The sequence below is a fragment of the Panicum virgatum genome, chromosome 9N (genome assembly GCF_016808335.1).
Source record: "Panicum virgatum strain AP13 chromosome 9N, P.virgatum_v5, whole genome shotgun sequence".
NCBI classification, from domain to species: Eukaryota; Viridiplantae; Streptophyta; class Magnoliopsida; order Poales; family Poaceae; genus Panicum; species Panicum virgatum.
In genome coordinates, this window is record NC_053153.1 from 26,361,485 (window position 1) to 26,385,505 (window position 24,021).

Consider the following 24,021-nt stretch of genomic DNA (forward strand, 5'->3'; position numbering starts at 1 on the left):
CGCCAAGACATGCTGGCATGGCTTACCAGTATGTTGCCATTCAAGGCAAGTACATGTCTTTTGATTAAGCTTCACAATATGCCTTTCACAATTTTTGCTATTGTCCCAAACCTCTGCACTCCAATTTGCAGATTCCACAACTCTCAAGTGCCTCAAGCCTCTGGTACTTGCCTTTAGTTGAACCATAATACCTGGTAATATCCTTCCAACTGATAGTCTTTCTCCAATCCTTCTCCTCTTCCTTCACAAACCCATGATCATCTCCCTAACCTTGTCAGCTAATTCAGCAACAGGTAAGTCCTTTATGTCTCGGATCCAATTATTGAACACCTCTGCTACATTATTAGTGATATAGTCACATTTTATTTCTGGATTGAAAGCGCACCTCATCCACTTGAGATTATGGTACTCTCTTAACCAGTCAAATATCCCATTAGATTCTTTAAAAGTTTCTGTCATATGGTGTGTGAACACCTCTTCCCTATAAGCTCTTGCTGCAGGATACATCCTTCCAAATCCTTGGTATCTTTTCACAAAAATCTTCATAAGATGGAAAAAACATTCCCTTTGTTCAGCATTGGGAAACACATTCTTCACTGCATTTTCTAAGGCTTTACAAGCATCTGTGCTCACTGCAAGAAGTGGAGGATCCCCTATTGCCTTCTTAAGTTGATTCATAAACCAAGTCCACTTGTCTTCTGTCTCAGAAGCTATGAACCCATACGCCAACGGGTACATCCAATTGTGACCATCAACTGCTGTAGCTGAGGCTAAATGGTCATTCCACCTTCCATTTAGTGCAGTAGAATATATACCTAGATAGGGCCTACATCCTTCTAAAAACCCATCAATGCATGGTTTTAGTGCACAAAAAAATCGATGGAAATACACATTACCATCTATCTCTGGTACGTCTATCTCCACAATACTTCCAGGTGACCTTTTCAATACCTCAGACTTCCATCTATATAGCATCTCAAAACTCTCTTCCCATTTACCATAAACCTCTGCGAGAGCTTTTTCTCTCCCCCTCCAGACCGTGTCGTATGAAATTGTCACAGAGTATTTGTCCTGCAACTTTTTATGTAATTCTTTAGCACCAATATTGGGTGAAACCCTTATAATTCTCACAGCCTTGCTAGCTACCCACTTCTGAGATGGTGTTATGGTCTTCACCCTGCTGCTTGAAATACAATCATGCCGATCAACTAAAACTGTCACCTTTATAGTTTTCTTATCAGCTTGCAATTTGCCATTAATTCTCCCAAGGCAGCCTTCACTAGATTTGCAGAACCCTCGAAACCTATCCTTGCATGACTTCTCAGTGCCTAGCTCAAATTCCTCATTGATAGCAAATCGTCTCACAGCCAACCGGAATTCATCCATTGCTAGGTACATAGTGCCAAGGTCGATTTTTGGGTGATCCTTATCATAGGTGATCTCAATTTCATTTGGTATGGCATCACTAACACTGATGGCATAAGCTTCAGTATCATCACCATGCTCAACCATTGTACGACCATTTGTTTCAACCATCTTTGCTCTCTCATCCTCATCCCTCAAGCCCAAAATCACATATACCTGATCCTCATTCATTAGTTCAATTCGTCCTTCCTCGTCATGTGTCTCTACAATATGCAAATTATCCCAATCGACTTCTGGCATATGAGATGGTGGTTGATTCAGTATTGGAGATTCAATATTGCTCCCAAATGCCACCTCTGAATCGGGTTCCATGTTGCCAGCCTAGATTATGCTGTATGTAAACATGAATAATAATTAGCCAGCAGTTCAATGTGCAAGCAAGATAATAAAAAAAATAAATGGACCTGCACTATCACACAAAATAAAAAACATTCAGAACTACTCGTGAGTATGAATTCTGGTTCAACGATAAGTCAGAACAGTACTCTACATACTCCCTCCGTACTCATATTAATCGTCGTTGTGGGCTCTAGGCCCGTTTTCACAAAAATTGACGTCCCATGCCAAAGGGGTAGCAGATGGACGCGATTGCCCCCGGCTCGCCGCCTGTTCCGCTGCCCTCTCGCCAACGACTCAGAATTGCAATAACTCCATCGCCTCGTTTCTCGTTTCCTCGCCGCTCGCGTCTCGTCGCCTCGTTTCTCTCATTTTCTCGCCACCCGCCTCCCTTCAACTCCCACAGCACGCTCGCCTCCCTTCATCCTCCTCAGCATGCTCACTTAGCTTCCTTGCTTGCTTAGCTTCATTGCTTGCTCGTGCCATGGAGTCCGACGCCATGGATTCCGGCGACATGAAGGTCACAAGCTGCATGGAGTCCCGCGGCATGGAGGAGGCGCTGGACTCGGAGGTCACGCCAATCTCGGATATGGCGTGAGAGGTGCTGCCGGACTCCGTCGAGGTGCTGCCCGACTCTGTCGACGTGCTGCCGGACTCCGTCGAGGTGCTGCCCGACTCCGTCGAGATGGTGCCGGACTCCGTCGAGATGGTGTCCGACTCCATCGAGTCCATGTGTCCTCGCTGTGGCACGTTTCATGCCGGCGGCGTCTTCGGAGAAGCCTGCTTCCAAGCTCGCCGCCTCGCTCGCACCTGTGCACGTTGTGGTCTTCTTCACGAAGACTACGACTTGGCAGCAAGGATTTTGCATGATTTGGACAAATTTGATTGCCAAATTTACATTCCTGATGTGGACAAGCTTGTGATGAATGGTAACAACATCATGGTGCCTGACCATATCATGAAGACATTGGACGATCAATTGAAGATGAAGCAAGATGACGAGCAATTGAAGATGAAGCACCGGTTCAAAAAAAGAAAGATGATGCAAATTGCCTCCATGGAAGAACCAAACCAAGATCAGTAAGGTTACATATTCTCTTTCATGCATTTAACCTAAGATACATACTAGTCCATGGAGTATCTCTCTAACTTGCATCTTCTAATTTGCAGAGAGACTAGCAATTGCTTCGACTAGCAAGGAAGTTTCACAAGACATTTGCAATGGCAGCCGGTCTTCTCTTTCTAGTCTCTGTTTTTGCATGTGAGGAATCTTTATCTTGTTGCATCCTTTAATCTTCATGGCTTCCTTCAAAACACTCTGTAGTGTTACAAAGATCCTATTTGCTTTGCGTGGAGAATACTCTTGGAATGCCTACAAAAAATTTGTTCAAGCAATGAATCAATGAGTACTCCATTTAGTTGTTAAAGAAACAATGTAACAAGTGAACAAGTGATCTATTTACCTACTGCACAGCTGGAATTAATTCATTAATTATTTTTGCATTCTTCTTGTATTGAATAGCTTGAATTGCACCAAACTCGTCTAGTGGCAAGTTCAAATCGAAATCTACCGCACCAAACTCGTCTAGTGGCAAGTTCAAATCAAATCCTATCCAAAAAAAGAGAAAGAAAATGAGAAGGGAAACTAATCAAATTCATCGAAATCAGATGCATTGAGTGCAATAAAAAAACAGATGCATTACCATTTCCATTCTCCAATGGAGGCTCGTCGATATCAACTTCATCCACGCTGTCGTCATCTTCCGGTGCAGGCTCGTTAAGATCGAACACAGGCAATAAATTGGCCATGTGGTAGCTAGAAGAGTGGCTCAGTGCAAGAACAAGTGAGGAAGAAGTGGCGTGGAGAAGAGAAGAGAAGTGACGTTGAGAGCATGCAAGCAAGGAGGCGTGTGTTAAATAGACCAAGGAGGAGCACGAAGGGTCGGCCAAACGCCGAGCGGCAAAAGCAGCGCTAGCGCACCGTCGCGCGCGCCAAAAAATCAAATGGCAAAATAGGCTGCAGCGCGTCCAAACTCCAAACTCGAGCGCCAAAAAAACAAACGTTAAAAGCAACCTGCAGCGACGCGCCAACCCAAACCGCGCCATGCAGCATGCCGCGCCTCAGCGCGCGCCCACCCAAACAGCGCCATGCCGCCATGCAAAATCAAGCACCAGCAAAAAATTATGAGGACACCAGGTATCGAACCCGGAGTAACCCGGAGCAGCAGGCTCACGCCTCTCCGCAATAACTATTGGAGACAGGATTCATTTTTGTATGGAGTGCACCCACAGCGAGATTTAATAAAGGCAGACATGGAAAAAAACTCTTAACTAATGACTCCTTGGTAACCACAATCATGTCCTAAAAGTCAAATAATATGAGTATGGAGGGAGTACACCATAGGAACAGCTTGAAATGCGAGACTAGTACTGAGAGGAAGTACGTAGACGTAGCAAACAGATGCAGGCACATGTGTGAAGCAAATTAAGTACGTACGTACCGAGGAGGCCTCTGATGACGGCTACGTCGTTGCCAGGGGCGGCGGCGGCAGTAGTGGACGGCAGCGTTGCAGACGGCGCCTGCCGGACAGGATCGACGACGTAGTCGGTGGGCTGCCGGAGAGATCAAGGTGCTGACGGCGGGCTGCCGAACGGGATCGCCGACGCAGACGATGAGCTGCTGTGACGATGGCTTGGCAATCGAAGGCGTGTAATCTGCTATTGTTTTGCCTAATCAAGCTAATCAATCAAGGCAATATATCCTAGGGGCAAATTAGTCACTTCATTAGGCTTTTAATGGGAAAAGGAAGTAAAAAACATTAAAACAATAAAAATGTCAAGGAAATTAAGGTATCCATGAGGAGAGTGTCAATTTTGTGAAGTCAATGTTGAAAGTGTCGAAGTCACGAAGCCCAAACACAGTGTCAAAAATCCAAATTTCTCGATTCTTGACATGTTTTAATGCCAAATTTGTGTCGAAAGAGTTCCACCACCCCTGGTTGCTGGCAACCGATAAATTGCACACTTTAAGGAATAAAAAAATGCCCCCTCTATTAACCATTCTCGCAAGAAGTCAAGGCCGTGTTTAGATAGAACTTAAAAAAATTTTGCGACGGAATTTTGCTAATTTAAAATATTAAATGAAGTCTATTTACAAAACTTTTTACACAGATGGGTTGTAAATCGCGAGACGAATCTAATGATGCTAATTAGTCTATAATTAATTCATAATTAGCGAATGGTACTGTAGCATCACTGTTGCAAATCATGGATTAAGTAGGCTCATTAGATTCGTTTCGCGATTTACAGCCCATCCATACAAAAAGTTTTATAAATAGACTTCATTTAATACTCCATACATGTATCAAAATATTTAATGTGATATTTTTTTTACGTTTACCGATAAAGATCTAAACATGGCAAGTGTCCTGCAATCATCCAGGGGCCGGATAGTCCCTTCTTCAGCTCCACACGCCAATGCATGCATCCAGCGCCCGGATAGTCTGTTCCTTCGGGTCAAAACGACAGGGACCAGGGCGCACGCGTCGCCTGTCCTCCTCCTCCTCCTTTCACAGCGACCCGTACGTCCTGTAGCTTCAGTCTCGAACTCGATTGAACTCCTTATTATCAAAAATTTTATTTTATTTATCTGAAAGAAATCTCCCGCGCGATTTCCGGAGTAGACTGAGATCGTGAGAATTGTTCTTGTGACAAACTCACACTAAACAAGGAGATCGAGCTCCCTGCTGACACGCCACTAGCATGGTCCCTGTTGCAATTGTCCATTGCGTACGCTGAGCCTGCTGCTTGCAATCAACGATCGTACGCGACGACTCGGAAGTCGTCGCCGATGCCTGCGATTAATGAATCGAATCGCCCTCTCCGTTCAGCCGTTCAGACCTGGGCAGGTCGCGGTCGCCGTGTCGCCGTCTGCAGCCGAGTTTCTCCGAAATGGCGGCGCGGGTTGTGGACCTGGGGGGTAGTTGGAGAAAAATGGAAAAGGTGCCTGGTCAATGTCAAGCCTGCTGTGCCCTCTCTTCTGTTCGATCGATGGTCAGTCCCGACCGGCGCCTGCTCCACCTCCTCCTAGTCGGCTGCTACTAGAGTAGACGGCCGCCGTGCGCCAGCCGCAACGCTACACGCCGGGCAGGAGGGAGGGAGAGGATTGGCTTTGGCTAGGTAATTGCCGTAATATTCGCCTCAGATTCCCGAGCTGCTGCTGAGCTGCCTCCACCGGGCTGACCAGCAGCGGCCTTCTTATACCCACGCGCCCGCAGCTCCACCATTCCCCGCCCGCACACCACCACCCACCTCCCAAATACTAGTCCGCCGATCCAGTCATCTTTCCCGGCGCGCTTCCCGGCGGCAGCGGCAGCGGCAGCCATGGCTCGCGGCGGGGACAACCTGCAGGTGCTGAGCGCGCTGGACGCGGCCAAGACGCAGTGGTACCACTTCACGGCCATCATCGTCGCCGGCATGGGCTTCTTCACCGACGCCTACGACCTCTTCTGCATCTCCCTCGTCACCAAGCTGCTGGGCCGCATCTACTACACCGACACCGCCAAGCCCGACCCGGGCTCGCTCCCGCCCAACGTCGCCGCCGCCGTCAACGGCGTCGCCTTCTGCGGCACGCTCGCCGGGCAGCTCTTCTTCGGCTGGCTCGGCGACAAGCTCGGCCGCAAGAGCGTCTACGGGATGACGCTCATGCTCATGGTCATCTGCTCCATCGCCTCGGGGCTCTCCTTCGGCCACACGCCCACGGGGGTCATGGCCACGCTCTGCTTCTTCCGCTTCTGGCTGGGCTTCGGCATCGGCGGCGACTACCCGCTCTCCGCCACCATCATGTCCGAGTACGCCAACAAGCGCACCCGCGGCGCCTTCATCGCCGCCGTCTTCGCCATGCAGGGCTTCGGCATCCTCGCCGGCGGCATTGTCACGCTCATCATCTCCGCCGCCTTCCGCGCCGGGTACCCGGCCCCGGCGTACCAGGACAACGCCGCCGCCTCCACCGTCTCGCAGGCCGACTTGGTGTGGCGCATCATCCTCATGCTCGGCGCCGCGCCCGCGGTGCTCACCTACTACTGGCGGATGAAGATGCCCGAGACGGCGCGCTACACCGCGCTCGTCGCCAAGAACGCCAAGCAGGCCGCCGCCGACATGTCCAAGGTGCTCCACACGGAGATCGTCGACGAGCAGGAGAAGCTCGACGACATGGTCGGCGCCGCGGGCAACAACTTCGGCCTCTTCTCCCGCGAGTTTGCGCGCCGCCACGGGCTCCACCTCCTCGGCACGGCCAGCACCTGGTTCCTCCTCGACATCGCCTTCTACAGCCAGAACCTGTTCCAGAAGGACATCTTCACCAGCATCAACTGGATCCCCAAGGCCAAGACCATGAGCGCGCTGGAGGAGGTCTTCCGCATCTCCCGCGCCCAGACGCTCATCGCGCTCTGCGGCACCGTCCCGGGCTACTGGTTCACCGTCGCGCTCATCGACGTCGTCGGCCGCTTCGCCATCCAGCTGCTCGGCTTCTTCATGATGACCGTCTTCATGCTCGGCCTCGCCATCCCCTACCACCACTGGACCACCAAGGGCAACCACATCGGCTTCGTCGTCATGTACGCCCTCACCTTCTTCTTCGCCAACTTCGGGCCCAACAGCACCACCTTCATCGTCCCCGCCGAGATCTTCCCGGCGCGGCTGCGGTCCACGTGCCACGGCATCTCCGCCGCCGCGGGGAAGGCCGGCGCCATCATCGGGGCCTTCGGGTTCCTGTACGCGGCGCAGAACCAGGACAAGACCAAGACCGACCACGGGTACCCCGCGGGCATCGGCGTCCGCAACTCGCTCTTCGTGCTCGCCGGGGTCAACGTGCTCGGCTTCTTCCTCACCTTCCTCGTGCCGGAGTCCAAGGGGAAGTCGCTCGAGGAGATGTCCGGCGAGGCCGAAGACAGCGGCGAGGAGGCGGCCGGCGGCGGCCGCGCCGTGCGGCCGTCCGAGACCCAGATGGTGTAGAACGAATGTGACTGGTGGAGATACGTGTAGGCCGGTTCACTTGTTCTCGTTTCCCTATGTTGTGCTTGTGCAAGTCAGTCAAAGAGTAGGTACGTGGCGGTACATGTGCATCTGTCTTATTTTTATCTATCTATATACTGTACAAAAGAGGAAATATCAAAGTACACAAACACAGTGGTGAACAAGCACAAACTCTCATCTCAGATCAGACGATGATGCCAGTCATCCACCCCAAGCATATCAAGAAATTAAACGTCCCATTAATTAACCCATAAATAATTTGTCAACGCCAATCAATTTGCCATGCCTTTCACTGCTCATTCTCTCCCTTCCAAAATTTCGGTGCCGATTTGGAAACCCAGATCAATTGAATCCTTAATTTGGAACCTTTGAATCAATCGGCCGATCAATTTTCACCCTCAAATCATTTGAAAGCTGCCCTGGTGCCGGTCCTTCTCATCTTAGATTTACAGTGCCAACTAATTTAAAAGGCCATTTCTGCTGTATTATTAAAAGGTGTCGTTACTCGCAAACTGTCAGGAAATATTCAATAATAAATTTAGCCTGCTAGTTGTCAACACTATCAATACATAGTAGCACAATAGATAATCTCTTGAATGATTTATATACCACGCTCTTCTAAAGTACTATACCATGGTCATGGTCTAGTTGTAAATAATGTTTTAAATGCTTGTTTCGCATTGAAGACGTCATGGCAGTGGGTGGTGAGGCCAACTGAACTCAACGTGGGTTGAACCAAGCTTCAATCCCCAAATTAATGAAAATGGGTTGAATTGGATAAGCATGGGTACAATAAAGTTTTTAATAGAGAAAAGTCCGCTTTACACCCTTAAACTATCATAAAAGTTTGATTTTTAACCAACCGGATAACAAAGCCCATCCAACTGTTGAAACCGAGCAAATTTGGTCCTTTAGATAGTTTTGAAGGTGATTTCCTATTTTGTAAGAATTAAAAATATTCAAGTTTAAACTAAAAAATTCATAACTAATTCATTTTAAATAAAAAGTACAAAATCGGTATAAATTTTTTTTTCTAAAAATTTAACCTATCTATTTTGAGTGAAAATTTAACCTATCTATTGGTACAATACTTTTTAGTTATTCAGATCCAATTTTTTCCATAATATTTAGTTGCTTGTAAGTATGTCTATTGTTTTTAAATAACTAAGATTCAAGTACAGTAATAATAAATAGGTTACACTTTTTTAAAAAAATCCACGTTTCATTTTTTTATTCAAAATAAATTAGTTTTGATTTTTTAAAGCTAACCAGAAGTTTTTTTATTTTTTTAAAAAATACAAAACCACCTTGGAAACCACCCCAAGAGTCAAATTTGTCCGATTTCAATAGTTGGATGATCTATGTTATCTGGTTTTATAGTTGAAGGATGAAAATCAGACTCCTGCAATAGTTCAAGAGTGTAATTTGGACTTTTCCTTTTTTTTAATATTGTAACAGAAGGGTTTAGGGCCTTAGGGGCGAGTGTAAACCATGCTAGATCTGTCGCATACCGGGGTGTGGGGTCTATTCGTAGACGCTTTGCAGCGTGGTCAATAATACCGTGGGGTTTGGAGTTCCACGGTCGAAATCAAACATTCATTTGCTGAAAGAAATGTGAAGAAATTAAAGTTAGTTCAAAACATGGTTTTGATGTATTTATTGATAGATTGTCCAGAAGAAGAAAAGACAAAGACCAAAGATTCGCAGAAAAATAATGAAAGGTGACAAATTCTCACGTTTGTCTTGGAAAAAGAGAAGATCTGATCCATCAATGCTAGAGTTTAAGGAAAATGTACAGTCAATATTTGATAAAGACTCGCCGCATACATATTTGGATTGAGGACACTCCTTGGATGAACATATTTGTGTAAAATTCCGTTTACAAATATAGTAAGGAAATATGGATTATCTTTGCACATTAGTCACCTCCGAATCCTGTATCATGCATCTCATATGGTTATTTCACGAATGTCATACAAAAGTGTACAAACTGATGGATTTGTGTTTCAATATAATCAACATTGCTGTAATGCAGACCATCAAAAGAATAATATCTTTATCTTTGCCCTCCAATAAAACAAAACCATTTAACTTGTCGTGTTAAAAAAAAGCAGAGAGAATCATATCCGGACCTCACAGAGGTATCATGCTACGGATTAGAGCAAGGTTAACAATTTAGGCGCCGGCTGTTGGCTACAAAGATCTTTGCAGTCTACCTCTCAGCCCACTCGTATATTAGTTAGTCTTTTATCATTATTAATATATAACTTACTTGTCTATCTCACAAAGTTTTTTTATTCTTATATCGAAGCCGGCTACTTCTGTCTTTTCCTATCTCCTCCATCTCAGCATTCAATCAGCTTATAGTCTTGTTATAATATTTGCTCTTAGAGCTAATCCCAATTCTCTAGGCTATTTTGCCTATGTGTGATTGGGTAGCTTATTAGAACAGCTCCAGCGTTGAGTTTGTGAGGGTGCTCCAAGGAGAGAGAATAAGATTCTCAGGGTGCTTCACACTGGAGACCAAGGGTGTTATGAAGCACTCCCCTAGCACTGGTGCTAGACTTTGCACCGGGTGCTATAAGTAAAGTAGACAAGTTACTTGTACTTGGCCAGCTGGAATTGGTGGGAGAGTGGAGAGAAAATTAGATGATAATTTTTTTATTTGGCTGGGCACCAAGCTAAGGAGTCTTCACGCTGGAGCAAAACAACTTTAGTTTTACCTTCGTGACATGTCATTGGTGCTAGTTAGCCAGATGGATATACGCTGCTGCTGCTCTTAGTACCTACCCCAGCTGGCACGCGGCTACTATATCTGCCGGCCGGCCATTTCGCAGCAACGACACCAGCGTAGAACCTGAAGAAGCCGACAAATTGCTGTTTCACCTGCCAAAGAAGCCAAATGTACATGAAAGCACAGGCCAGACAAACCAATAGCTTCAGCAAATTCCTAACAAGCAACTCCCTTATAGCTACTGCAGCTTAGGGCGCGTTTAGTTTGGTTTGGTGAAAATTTTTGGGTGTCACGTCAATGTTTGACCAGATGTCGGGAGGGTTTTTCGAACACTAATTAAAAAACTAATTTCAGAACTCACTTGGAAACCGCGAGACGAATCTTTTGAAGCCTTTGACCGCATCGTTCGCACATGTGGGTTGCTGTAGCACTTATGGCTAATCATGCACTAATTAGTCTCAAAAGATTCGTCTCGTCGTGTACATCCAAACTGTGTAATTAATTTTGTTATTTAATTACATTTAGTGCTTCATACATGTGTTTAAAGGGGAGGTGAAAATTTTTGGGTGAAAATTTTTGGGAACTAAACGGGGCCTTATATATATGTAGCTCAAGCCAGACAAACTAATAAAGCCATTCTTCTTTGAAGTCTACTGGCTTGTAGAGAAAGTTTGTTCCCACCTAGTCGGCCGGATTCTCACCAGTCACCCATACACCCCGTGAAATCAGGGAGAAGTCCTGCCCTCCATGGTCTATAGAGTGTTCTCAACAAAACCTTATCTTGGATCATTTTGATAAAAACACATCTACACAAATCTTAAGCGATTGCAACAGTTAAGATGTATCCTTGAATTGGCTTTTGAATTCGTGGGATCACTACGGGACACAGCTGCTTTCACGGCAAAACCCCTTTGGCTCACGGCAACAGCTTTACCGTATGTAACACACGGCAAACGGCACACGACAAACGTGTGTCGGCAAAGCTGATTTTGCCTTTGCCGTATGGTGCTTTGGCACACGGCAAAATCAATATATAAACAGCAAAAAACCCTGGAAAATATAGCAAAAAGTTTTTAAATGGGCGGGCTGTCCCCATCTCAAGTCGCAAATTGCGGCATTATTTTGCCACACGCGACCGGCGGAATTCGAACCTGCGACTTCCCTCTTGCATGTAACCTCCTCTACCATTGCACTACACTCTCACTCACGCCTATACTCCATTTTTGTTCCCATATATTATACTAAACCGAGTGTAAATTACTTATTTGAGGCCCTAAACAATCTCAAATTAAAAAGTTATCAACTACAAAGTTTCATAACTTTTTGAGATCTACAACTTTTATTTTGATAGTTTCCTCATCCAAGATCGTTTACAAAATTTAAATCTCACTTTGCAGTGTGCATTGATCTGGCACACGGCAAACATCTATTTTTTAAAAAAATTTCTACACGTTCGTCGTTTCGAGATGAGAAGGAAAAAATTTTTATTACTTTGCCGTGTGTAAAAAAACACGACAAATTTACTACTTTGTCGTGTGTCAAAATAAAGCACATGACAAAACATGGCTTTGCCGTATGTTATATATCTTTATCATGTGTGCATATGACAAATAGGTTTTTTGCCGTGTGCTCGATAAAGTACCGGACACATGGCAAGGAGTCGGATTCCGGTAGTGAATGGAAGAGGTTTCACTCAAATACAAATCTCAAATTCATTTCAATAGCAAGAATTCTACAAACTAAACCGTCACCTGTACAAGTTGTTTATTGTTTCTTTTGAACAAATTTGCCAGATCAAATGTACGTACCCTTAGCTAGCATTACCATGTGACAAGCTCACAAATTAACAAGTGTCATGAAACAGGGTAGCAAAACACACACTAGTTACCACACACTCGTGCAACAGTTTGTACAATGCACCAAGTACCGACGACAAAATTACAAAGCACTAAGCAAGTAAAGGTCGCAGCATGCACCGTGTTGTGTTGTTGGCTGATCAAGCCGCCTCCTCGTCGTCGAAGGCTTCCTTGGATATCTCCTCGAGCGACAGGCCCTTGGACTCCGGCACCAGCAGCGTCATGATCATCCCCAGGAAGTTGGTGCCGGCGAGCACGAACAGCGCGTTGCGAATGCCGATGCCGGGCTTGTACCCGGCCTCCGGCTTGTGCGGGTCCTGCGCGGCTTACAGGAACCCGAACGCGCCGACGATGGCGCCGGCCTTCCCTGCGGCGGCCGAGATGCCGTGGCAGGTGGACCGCAGCCGCGCCGGGAAGATCTCGGCGGGGACGATGAAGGTGGTGCTGTTGGGCCCGAAGTTGGCGAAGAAGAAGGTGAAGCCGTACATGACGACGAAGCCGGTGTGGTGGCCGGCCGTCGTCCAGTGGTGGTACGGCACGGCGAGGCCGAGCATGAAGACGGTCATCATGAAGAAGCCCATGAGCTGGATGGCGAAGCGGCCGACGACGTCGATGAAGCCGACGGTGAACCAGTAGCCCGGGATGGTGCCGCAGAGCGCGATGAGCGCCTGCGCGCGCGCGATGCGGAACACCTCCTCGACGGCGTTCATGGTCTTGGCCGGCGGGATCCACCCGACCTTGGAGAAGATGTCCTTCTGGAACAGGTTCTGGCTGTAGAAGGCGATGTCGAGCAGGAACCACGTGCTGGTGGTGGCCACCAGGTGGAGCCCGTGCCGGCGCACGAACTGCGCCGAGAAGAGCCCCCACTCGCTGCCGGCGTCGCGCTCCGCGTCCTCGGCGATCTCCGCGTTGAGCACCTTGGACATGTCGGCCGCGGCCTGCTTGGCGTTGCGCGCGACCAGCGCGGTGTAGCGCGCCGTCTCCGGCATCTTCATGCGCCAGTAGTAGGTGAGCGCCGCCGGGATGGTGCCGAACATGAGGATGATGCGCCACACGTAGTCGGCCTCCGGGACGAACGACGCCGCGGGGTTGTCCTGGTACGACGGCGCCAGGTACGAGTTCCGGAAGCCGGCGGACACGACGAGCGCCACGATGGCGCCGAAGAGGATGCCGAAGCCCTGCATGGCGAACACGGCGGCGATGAAGGCGCCGCGGGTGCGCTTGTTGGCGTACTCGGACATGATGGTGGCGGAGAGCGGGTAGTCGCCGCCGATGCCGAAGCCGAGCCACAAGCGGAAGAAGCAGAGCGTGGCGACGACGCCCTGAGGACGAGCGTGAAGCCGTAGACGCTCTTGCGGCCGAGCTTGTCGCCGAGCCAGCCGAAGAAGAGCTGGCCGGCCAGCGTGCCGCACAGCGCCACGCCGTTCACGGCCGCCGACACGTTGGGCGGCAGGCTGCCGGGGTTGGGGCTGTTGGGCACGGTGTAGTAGAGGCGCCCCAGCAGCTTGGAGACGAGGGAGATGCAGAAGAGGTCGTAGGCGTCCGTGAAGAAGCCCATGCCGGCGATCACGATGGCCATGAAGTGGTACCACTGCGTCTTCGCCTGGTCCAGCGTCGTCAGAACGTTGAGCTGCTTGCCCGCCATGGTCGCCGCCGCCTCGGCACTTGCTCCGCCGCACGGTCTATGTACTACACGCCTACACGGGTAGCTACTAGCTCTATCTGCAATGCAATGCGATTATACAGAGGCAGAGAGTGAGCTCCCACTTGCTCTTCAGAGTTGGTCAGCGGCGAGCCTAAAGCTGAAGTTTCTTTCAAAACTAGGAGGCTTACGTTGTTGACTGTTCTAGGGACAAACAGTAGTTATTGAAGAAATTCATAGTCGACGAAAGCGAAAGCTCGAATTAAAATTGCTGTTTATGAAGGATATTTCTTTCCTTAATCTAAAAAAAACGAAGGATTTTTCTTGCGATCCAGTCGTCATCACTAAGGCCGTCCACAACGGGCCGAGCAAACTCAGGAGCATCTCCTCCTCGATTTCCACGCCCCCTCTGTCTACAGTGCCAAACAGTACATCTACAGTGCCAAACAGTACATTTGCTCCTTCATTTGCTCTTCTCGCTGTGGACAGTCTAATGGTTGGATAGGATTAGTGAGCACTCGCACGCATGTTCAGACAGTAATCAAATATTGCAGCAGGTAAAGATGCTCTTTAAGCTAGTTATTTGCATGTGACTGCGCAGTAGGTGAAACTCATCATGTCAAGATCATAGAAAGGGTTGGTCATAAAAAGATCATAGAAAGGGAGCACAGATCACTTCCACTTTCTTGAGCAAAACAAACTGCGAAAAGGTATATTTCTGAAGAACAAAAGGTGAACTGGATGGAATCCCTAGGAAAGTACTGCTGCATCAGAAATTCTTTACCAACTTGCTATGCATTTTTCAGCAGAATTTCATCAGTACATAAATACAAAACGACCCTACACTTTTCAGAACGAGCAGTGCTCACCTTCGAGAGGGAAACTGGAGAAGATAAGACTTCAGTTTGAACAATGATGAAAAAATATTGAGCAATGTTGTTGGATTCGCGTGGCTAAATAGGCAAGGTTTATCCTAGGAATATACCTGATGCCCTGACTTGCACCATCTGGGCTTTGTATAATCCTAGTCAACGATGCCAATGCCGCGTTGCATGTATCATAACAAGTTAACCTCTCAGCACGAACTTGAACACATCAAGCACCATTTATTGTAGTGCACTTGCAGAGAAGGATTCTGTTTCCAGCTTTCAGCTGTGTGCTTTGTGGACCGTCCGATCATAATCGTGCGGTCGCACTTGGGTCGAAGCGGCTGTTTTCGAGACTTCGAATATGCTTTTGCCTACTTGCCTTGCCTGCTTATCAGCACTCAGCTGGTAAAAGAAACAAATGCTTGCTTAGTTCCATGACATTAGCTCCTCAAAAGACTGAAGCCACGTACTTTCCTAGTTTTCAATGGATTTGTAAGCACTCAAACAAGGCCATTAATTAATAAATGCCTGGCGACAGGAAGTCTATCTTCATACTAGCCACAACAGGAGTGCCCTCCAGTCGGATCACTTTGTTTTTTTTAAATGATGATTCAGTACTTACCATATAAATGGTGAAATCTTGAAATAAACTCCAATTTCAAGTCTGCAGTTGTGACACCAGGAGAGGAAGACGGCCAAAATTTGTACAGGATGAATGAAGATTAAACATCTAGACTGAGACTACATTTATTCAGTTACACAAATCAACGAATACAGGCGAGAAAAAGGCAGAAAAACGAACGAATTGAATAGACCAACTTAACTAGATACAGAAAGAAACATCAACATGGAATAAAGTTACAAGAAGCGAACATCAGAATGGTACAGTGCAAGAACTAATGAACTTCAGAACGAAGAACTGTCACGTCAAGTCATCAACTGGACGCCCTCTGATAAATGTGATTTGTTCTTGGGTCAACGATTAGGCCCCTCCCACCATTCACCTCCAGATCATGCCTGCAGGAATTTAGTAAGTACTGCATCGTTTTCCAGTTTGTATGCGAATGTGCCAGACTCTGAAGGTATTGAGCAAGGCTACTTACTGAAAGACAAAATCAGGCATTGTAAGTTGCTCACGTGGTACGTATTTGAACAACTGCACGAGCCTATCCACATATACAACTTTTTTCCAGACCTGGGCGGAAAAAGGATGCTAAGATCTCATGCTGCACAACGAAAAGAAGGGCTAGAAAAGTCACTATCGTCTGAACTAGGAGGTACCTCTCCATCTACAAACATCTGCATGGCTAAAACAGCAGTTCTCAATCCCAATGATGGGTGGAGGATATAAATCGCCTGTTTACAGTTGAACATTGTTAGAAGAGTGAACATGTTATAGGATGAATTTGATACAAATTAAACATGAACAGTATACAAACATGAAGATTGCACTTATGTTTCCGTCCTAGTATTTGTTGTAATCGCTTCATGAATCCTAAATCTGGTTGCCTGGAAATTCAACAAGATGTTACTTTTTTTCATTTTGAGTTAAAAGTAAATAATAAGGAATTTCTTCAGTAACATATTTATCAGACACTTACGGTTGTAATGACGCTGCAGAGTGCAAATATACAATTGTATAAGGCTTCTGAATCAGAGGTTCAAACTCCTATGAAGCGAAAGATAACAAAACTTTCCATAATTAAATTAGTGAAAAAAAAACAAAACAAGATGTACAAGAGAGTAAGCAATATATGCATGCTCTAATGGAGATAGTGGAAGTCAGTCAAATTATCAAAAACAAAGAGGAAGAAAATTTCAGATTCACATTTGCAAGAGTACTCCCTATAAATATACTGAAATATTTAGAGGCAATCTCCACTTCTTTAGTTTTGCTGTAAGATCATTCCTCACCTCCATATAATTTCGATACAAGTATGTCTCATATAGATGCTTGTATTGCTTGGATTGAGGCCATTTCAGAAATTCTAGAGTTTAAACAAAGGTTACATGTCCTAGCACCAAAGGAGTAATTATTTTGTGTGCCAGTCCCCACCTATGCAGCACAGATAAGGATACGCGTATCGGTATCGGAAGGATACGGATACGCGGATACGACAATTTCCTAAAAAAACCGATACGCGGATACGTTTTACTATTTTTTTAAATAAATAAATAATGGCACATATTAAGTTTGTAAAAGCAGTAAATTACCTTGCAAGAAATTCTAGGAACTAAAATGTGAGGGAATATAAGTTTTAGGTACTAGATTGTGAGAAAATTGAAGTTATAGGGACTATATTGAGAGAAAAAAGAAGTTTCAGGGATCAGAATGCGTCACAACTTCATATATTCATATGTCCTATAATAATTAAAAAATATAAGGGATAAAATGAAAAAGAACCAATCCTTATCTCTTACTATCTCTTAGACGAGTGGTGCTGCGTGCTGCTCTGTTTTCTCCCGGCCTGCCCCTCGTCTTCTCTCTCTCTCTCTCTCTCTCTCTCTCTCTCTCTCTCTCTCTCTCTCTCTCTCTCTCCCCCTCGCTCGCCCCTCGCTCGCTCCCCCCTCCCTCCCCCTCCCCCTCCCTTCCCCCTCCCTCCCCCCCCCCCCGCCAGCCCCTGGCGGCCATGGAGCTCTCCCTCACCGGCAACTCTCAGTCCGTGCTCCCTCCCCCGCTGCCTACCCTCCTCCTCTCCGCTCGGTGCGGCGTTCGCCGCCGGCGGATCTCCCCCTCCCCTGCTGCCTACCCTCCTCTGCACTCGGCGCGGACGGCCGCGAGCGGAGCGGCGCGGGCGGAGCGGCGGAGGCGGGAAGAGCGGCGCAGGTGGGGCGCATGGCCATGGGAGGAGCGGAGCAGCGCGGGCGGACCGAGCGGCGCGCGCGTCCGGCGAGCAGGGACGGAGGCTCGTCGCGTATCGGCGCGCGTGGCCGGCGAGCAGATACGTATCGGCTCGCGTATCCAATATTCACGAAAATAATAAAAATTCGGATACTCCGAGGATACATATCTAAGGCGTATCCGACACGTATCTGTATCCGATACATATCGGATACGCGATACGCTGCCTTAGTGGCGTATCCGTGTTACGGAGGTCCCCACCAATGTGCACAGTATTTGAGACATGCCTAGAGTGAAGATAACTATACTTGTGTGAACCTAGTTTCTGTGAACTATATTTCTTTAAACTACACAATGTTATGTCAGAGCTGATTTAACTTTTTAACTTAGAAACATTTGCATGGTATAGTAGACATGCCAAGAACCTGGAGACTAAGAAATGCCATAATTCTCAGTGATAACAGAAAACCATAAATTATATGTCAAGCTGATTTTGTTCCTAACTCACACACCCCACACATTTGTAATTTGCACAATCCCGTATTTGCCACTGTCAGTTCTTTTCTAGAATAATTGCCACTGTCAGTGAGATAGGTGGATCACACATGTCACTGACACACCAATGGTGAATAAGTGATCACAATTTTCTTCAATTGTCAAACAGACAGTTCCAATGCAAGACTTCAGGACATTTGCATTAAGTTACATTACGTTGGTTCGTGGCACAAAAACACGGACTATACTAGCATAACTTTGCCGGAGCTGTATTATATCAATTACCTTCACTACATGTAGAACAAACCGTTCAAGATCAAGGCAACGAAGAAGAAAGTGTGCACCAACAACAACCATAACTGGGCGTCCTTCAATATCAACTCCACCACGATAACTGCAGTTGATGGATAACATCAGATTAAGGGCAATGAAGACAATGGAACGTATGCCGATAAATATACAGATATACAATCATTATTAAGCACAAGTGAAATAGAAGTATAAAACCATAATGTGGGAAACCTACTTACATTATTTTCATTTCAGCAATCTCTGAAAGATTCAGAGAATTTGCTTTAGCAAGGTATCGGGAATGAAGTGAATATTCCTCTGCTGCAGATAATGAAGGGCAACCAAGATCGCCATATCCAAGTAACCTAGCATAATTAAATCCCTTGTGAGCTTGAGCAGATTTTTCCCACTGCTCCTTGCGCCGCATATCTGGATCTTTAATTATTGACATAAATGATGGATCCAAATATGAATCCAACTTGAAAGAAACCCTGTTTCAAATCAGTCAAAATGAGTTGAAGAACATCACACATAAAAACCAACAAGTACAATATTAATCGGTACAAGGAATCATGTAGAGCAAACAATGAGACAAAGAACCTGGAACAAATTACGTATATGGGGAAAGGATCTACTAGAAAAGGCATGAACTTCTCAGCAAGCACCATAAGGATGCTGCCCCCCCCCCTCCCCCCTCCCAAAAAAAAACATAAAATAAGGCTAAAAGTTACTTATACAAATTGATCTACATGGAGTAACCTACTAAGAGGGAAAAAAGTTTTATACTAAGGTCCTGTTTGGATCCATGGGTTAGAGTTAGATTGGGGCTCATCTAACCCAAAAGCATCCAAATAGGTGGGTTAGATTGGGTTAAATACATCTAACCCATCCTAAAAAACTATCCCCTCCAAGGAGTGCTTATTTGGGTTAGATTAGTGGGGCCCACCTTTTTTTCTCTCACCCTGGATCGCTTTGTGGCCGCTAGGCCTTCTCCCTCCCGCACGCCATCGTCCCCTGCGGCCCCCTCTGCATCCACCGCCGCCCAGCAGACCCCCGCCGCCCGCCCAGGGCGGCCGCGCCGGCTGGCCGTCCGTCGCCGAGTTGTGCCGCCGGCCTTCCTACCTCCTTGCGCCGCCGGCCCATGGAGGGCACCTGCGCGCCGCCCAGGATCCGCGCTTGGGGTCCTGTCGTGGACGCCTTGGCGCCCGTCGACCTCACGCGAGGCGAAGTGGCGCGGCCGTCCCTAGTGATCATCGGGACCGGCGGCGTGGTCCTCCACCGGCTGTGCACCGACAGCCGCACCGTCCTGACCTTGAACGCCGACTAAGCGGAGGTGGGCACGGTGCTGCTCCCCCTACCACGTCCTGCTCCCGCGCTGCTACAGCTGCGGGCCGCAGCAGCTGCTGCCGGCGTCGTCGCGGCGCCTGGCCCGGCCACCCGCGGCTGCTGGCGCGGGGGCGCGGCCACACGCGCGTGCGGCGCCAGGCGGCCCCCCGCGCAGCCCGGCCCCCCACGGCAGGCGGCCTCCCACGGCGCGCGGCCCCCAGGCGCGGCTCCACGGGCGGGTAGCCCCGCGCGCGGATCCCTGCGCCGCTGAAGATGCTGGCCGGCGGCGGCGCCGGACGGAGGCGGCAGGGGCGCCCCTTTGCTAGGATTACGGGAGGAGGCAGCTGACTGCCTTCTGTGCGTCGCGTGAGAAGGAGAAAGGATGTGCTTAGCACCACATATTTGCTTATCATGCTGTAACTGTACATGATCTCATTTGTAAGGACAAATTAATTTATATCATGTTTTTCTTGCTTTATTTGTGGAGATGATTTGTTTGTGTTATTTGTGAGCGAGAGGAGGTCACACAAGAGCTGGTCACAGCAGATCCGGCTGGAAAGAGGGTTTAAATGTGACAAATGATTGGAAAACTACATTTATGCCAATCTAACTCTTGCATCCAAACACCTCTTGTTAGAGTTGTTCAGATTTAGTCATAAGTTAGAAACTAACTCTAACCTCTAACTGAGTTGGAGTATCCAAACAGGGCCTAAGTATGATACAGAAACGGTAAACCGCTACCACCAAAACAAAACATATTTGAATTTGTATAAATTGAAGTCTAACTTTAAAATTTCACCTCTTCAATGCCGACCCAGGATCAGAAAGAGGTAGATCTAGAGGAGTTGAAGTCACTGTTCTGTCTACTGCACCAGCAGGCAAAGGTCTTATTCTTATTTTCCTTTCATCAATTACTGTCTCACCATTCTCATCCCCGACATCAGCTGGGAGTTTTGATATGGCAATCTCTTCCTCCTGCTTGTCCCGAGGGAAATATAGAGGGAGCAACCTGCAGTGCATAACTGCTTATAATCAGCATATGAATGATCACAATATAATGCAACTTCTGGGTTTCAGTTTAAGCACCGTTTGTATATCTCTGTGTCAGATGAAGATGTAGTACAAAACACAACACCAGCTATATTGCCTTTTTGCTTCTCCAGAAAACGTCTAACAGTTCCTGCAGAGTAAAAATGAATTCATGAAGAATGAAACAGTTTTTAGACTTTCCACTTTCTACCACTCACTGCTCCATCTCTAAGTAGGAGTAAGAAGTGTGAGAGATGCCGAAAGGTTCCCATTTAACTGGAAGTTGTTGGTACCACATGTAACCTCCAAATTTACAGATCAATTATTTTCATTCATGCAAGAAATATTTCATAGCACAAGTAGAGAGAGATTAAACAAATATTAAAAGAACTCACTTATTGCCACATGAGCAGCAGGTTCACGAGGGTAGTTTTTAGCTTCGGTGTATATGCAACCCATTGCGATGCTAAATAAGCCATGAAAAGAAATTATTAGTAAAAAATGGAAAGTTTACATTGTGAAAAGCAAGATTTAGCATCATTTAAACTAAATTAACAATAAGCTCTAAGAATCCTGATTTGACATGTACCTTTCAAGACCATTCTCAATGAGCAGTTCCAAACAGGACCTGTAACAGTGACTAAGTGCATTCTCGGCAGCTGTGTGATACTTGACAGCATATTTGGGGCCCACAGTATGGATAACCTTCCTGCATAGTCAATTGAAACATGCATCTTAGCATACTGAACATACAAAAATTACACATAATGAATTTGAGTACTCAGCAACTAACTTCAGCACTACTAACTTTTTACTAAAGCTTCAAGTAGCAGAAAATTTAAGAGAAACTATTATGCCAGTTTGAAGTATGGTTTAACAAGGTCCAATTTTTTAAACTTGTACCAAATTCAGTCAAAAGGGTCCTTATTGTGATTCCATAAGAAAAAAAATTCCTGTGCTGTCCCTTACGGTCTGTGATTTGCAGAAAACCATCAAGTGGGGAACTTCTGACCAAAATAGGCACCCAAAGGGCCACAGTTCTAATTGTGAACCACAGAATTATTTGATTTTGTAGCTTGAGTGTCCAACATTATTTTGAGATCTTCACACGAATATATACATGTACATATTCGACACGACCCAACAAGTCCAAATATAAGTAACATAGAATCAAGTGTTACCTTGCAGGCAGATCATAGGCATTGGTCATCTTCGCCATACCGGTTCGGCATCCACCCTGCAAGTAAGGTAGACCAATGAACAAATGATACTTAACAGTCTCTACAAGCAGCACAATTAAGCAAACATGTCAACTAAATTTGTACAGTGAAGGAGAATTCCAGGCGGTACCAAGGTGGCACATTCCTCCGCAAGCCCTGTCCCTGCTGCACCGTGCAGCCCAGGACTACTGTGCGCCTCGTCCAAGCTCTGCACGAAAATCCAGAGCAAAAAAAAGGAACTTTAGCAGCATAATTCAGCTCAATTCCCAGCACTTGTAAGAGGACAGGGGGCATGAATAGCGACCTCGTTGGTGGAATTGACGACGGCGTCGACCTCAAGGTTCCAGGGGTGCCCGCGCCAGAGGTAGATCCTGGAGTTGATCTCCTGGTCGACGGGGAACTGCGAGGCGCCCCCGCGGCCCCCGCCGCCGGCGTCGTCGCCGGTGAGCGGGTCGGAGAAGGAGAGGAAGCCGAGCGCTGCGGGCGGCTCGGATTCGCCGCCCTCCGCGGAGGCCTCGCCGGAGGTGGAGGCGGCGGGGAAGATGCGCTGGTCCGGGTCGCTCCAGCGCGGCACCTGGTCCAGCGTCACGGCCGGCTCGACGCCGCCCACGCCGGGCACCATGTCGCCTGCCGCGGCGGACGGCGGCGAGCGCGGCAGCATGGGGGGCGGAGGCGGGGGCGGACGCGATCAGTAGCGGGACGGGCGGCGGCGGGGGCGAGGAGAGGTCAGGCCGTTAAGCCAGCGGTATGGGACGCAAGGTGTGAGAGATAGACATGGACACAGTATACGGAGGGCGGAGCACGGATTAAATTAAATTCTGCCTGCGCTTATGGCATGCGGGCCCACAAGGTCCGGCTAGACCCACGCGACCAGGGACCGTTCGCTTCCCGTGGGGGGCTACGATGCGCGTGCGCGTAGCTGGGCGGGCGGGATGCTGTTCGGTGTGGGAGTCGAAGCCGCCGTGCTGGCTTCGTGCACCTCTGCTACGGCCACGCGTGCTTGTGCACCTGGCTGCCGTCGTCGGTTCAAGCTCGCGACTCGCGAGGTGGGTCCCGTCGCGTGCCCGTCGTGACGTGCAGGCCAGCTCGGCTCTCTGTTTTTTTTCTTTTCGAGTCGAGCTCTCCGAGCTAGGGAGTAGGACCATGACTTTGTGGGCTCCCCAAGGGAAGTTTCGGTTCGGGTCTGGGTCGAGCCAACGAGTCACGAGGACAAGCAAGCGAGTCCGAGATAGGATGGGCCTAGGCGCCCGCGAGATCCGTGTCCCGTAATTCTCTGGATCGAATCTGGGCAACAGTTGGTGATGGGATCAGCTGCTCATCTCTGAGCTGGTCGACATGTTGAGCGAGGCAGATGCAGGAGCAGCGCATGTGTTGCTTGACCATAACCATGCCTGGGCAGTCGCAGCCCAGTGCCTGTACGCGTGCAGTTCGACTGTTGGAGAGATAAGATGGGCTCAACAACCGAAGAACTTAGCAGCATGTCTATCATTTGTTTTTTATATGAAAACACTGTCATTTGTTTTCCGAGAGGATGAGCATACCCATCTATCTAAGCACAATACTACTACAGACACCGAACGACATATATTTTTATTAGATTAGAGGCAACGGGAAAAATAAATAAATGGCAGTAGAGGGGCTGCCGACATCTTTCCGTGCCAAACTTTCAAGCCGAGAAGCCCAAAAAGGCACAACCAATCACGCTCCCCGACCTTCTGCTATCCAGCCCACGAGCGAGGTTGCTATGAGAAGCCGACTTATACGTGTAACAAGGAAGCCCAATCTTGGAATTCTTGTGGCCTGGCCCAGTTGCACATCGGTCTCTAGAGTCCAACAAGAGGCTCAGTAAAGAGTCCGGATATTCATGCAACAGCTCGGATAGTGCTAAGGGCAAGCGCAATGTCGATGAGCCATAGCTGACAC

The 24,021-nt window shown here is 47.7% G+C and overlaps 4 protein-coding genes and 1 pseudogene across 5 annotated transcripts; 2 read left to right on the forward strand and 3 right to left on the reverse strand.

Moving 5' to 3' along the window:
* Nucleotides 1-243: 243 nt before the first annotated feature.
* LOC120688903 (protein FAR1-RELATED SEQUENCE 6-like) lies at nucleotides 244-1,737 on the reverse strand. Its single transcript, XM_039971255.1, has one exon. The coding sequence runs from the start codon at nucleotides 1,735-1,737 to the stop codon at nucleotides 244-246; it is 1,494 nt and encodes a 497-aa protein (XP_039827189.1).
* A 405-nt stretch (nucleotides 1,738-2,142) lies between these two features.
* Nucleotides 2,143-3,218, forward strand: LOC120692191. Of its 2 annotated transcripts, none has more exons than XR_005682508.1 (2): nucleotides 2,143-2,846; nucleotides 2,932-3,218. XR_005682508.1 is itself a non-coding variant. In XM_039975437.1 (2 exons), the coding sequence occupies exons 1-2, from the start codon at nucleotides 2,447-2,449 to the stop codon at nucleotides 2,954-2,956; spliced, it is 420 nt and encodes a 139-aa protein (XP_039831371.1). In that variant the 5' UTR covers nucleotides 2,143-2,446; the 3' UTR covers nucleotides 2,957-3,218. The 2 variants fall into 2 exon arrangements, 1 of the variants encoding a protein (XP_039831371.1); XM_039975437.1 differs by having other exon boundaries at nucleotides 2,143-2,841.
* A 2,593-nt stretch (nucleotides 3,219-5,811) lies between these two features.
* On the forward strand, nucleotides 5,812-7,965 carry LOC120687607 (probable inorganic phosphate transporter 1-8). Its single transcript, XM_039969630.1, has one exon. It carries the CDS (start codon nucleotides 6,145-6,147, stop codon nucleotides 7,771-7,773), a length of 1,629 nt encoding a protein of 542 aa, XP_039825564.1. The 5' UTR covers nucleotides 5,812-6,144; the 3' UTR covers nucleotides 7,774-7,965.
* Nucleotides 7,966-12,524: 4,559 nt separating this feature from the next.
* On the reverse strand, nucleotides 12,525-15,464 carry LOC120687608 (annotated as a pseudogene).
* A 104-nt stretch (nucleotides 15,465-15,568) lies between these two features.
* Nucleotides 15,569-22,863, reverse strand: LOC120687606 (protein GDAP2 homolog). The gene is made up of 14 exons (XM_039969629.1): nucleotides 22,403-22,863; nucleotides 22,229-22,306; nucleotides 22,060-22,115; nucleotides 21,468-21,587; nucleotides 21,274-21,344; nucleotides 20,936-21,029; nucleotides 20,649-20,858; nucleotides 18,763-19,014; nucleotides 18,518-18,626; nucleotides 16,497-16,564; nucleotides 16,335-16,404; nucleotides 16,177-16,251; nucleotides 15,999-16,090; nucleotides 15,569-15,912 (listed from the first exon to the last, which is right to left on the reverse strand). Exons 1-14 carry the CDS (start codon nucleotides 22,757-22,759, stop codon nucleotides 15,831-15,833), a joined length of 1,734 nt encoding a protein of 577 aa, XP_039825563.1. The 5' UTR covers nucleotides 22,760-22,863; the 3' UTR covers nucleotides 15,569-15,830.
* Between the last annotated feature and the right edge of the window lie 1,158 nt (nucleotides 22,864-24,021).

Excerpts from the sequence above, each read along its gene's own strand:
- LOC120688903 (XM_039971255.1), bottom strand. The coding sequence starts at position 1,737 with ATGGAACCCGATTCAGAGGTGGCATTTGGGAGCAATATTGAATCTCCA.
- LOC120692191 (XM_039975437.1), top strand. The coding sequence starts at position 2,447 with ATGGTGCCGGACTCCGTCGAGATGGTGTCCGACTCCATCGAGTCCATG. Across the intron at positions 2,842-2,931 it reads GAAGAACCAAACCAAGATCA|AGAGACTAGCAATTGCTTCG; the intron begins GTAAGGTTACAT and ends TCTAATTTGCAG.
- LOC120687607 (XM_039969630.1), top strand. The coding sequence starts at position 6,145 with ATGGCTCGCGGCGGGGACAACCTGCAGGTGCTGAGCGCGCTGGACGCG.
- LOC120687606 (XM_039969629.1), bottom strand. The coding sequence starts at position 22,759 with ATGCTGCCGCGCTCGCCGCCGTCCGCCGCGGCAGGCGACATGGTGCCC. Across the intron at positions 18,627-18,762 it reads ATTGCTGAAATGAAAATAAT|TTATCGTGGTGGAGTTGATA; the intron begins GTAAGTAGGTTT and ends CATCAACTGCAG. Across the intron at positions 16,405-16,496 it reads TCTGCAGCGTCATTACAACC|GCAACCAGATTTAGGATTCA; the intron begins GTAAGTGTCTGA and ends TTGAATTTCCAG.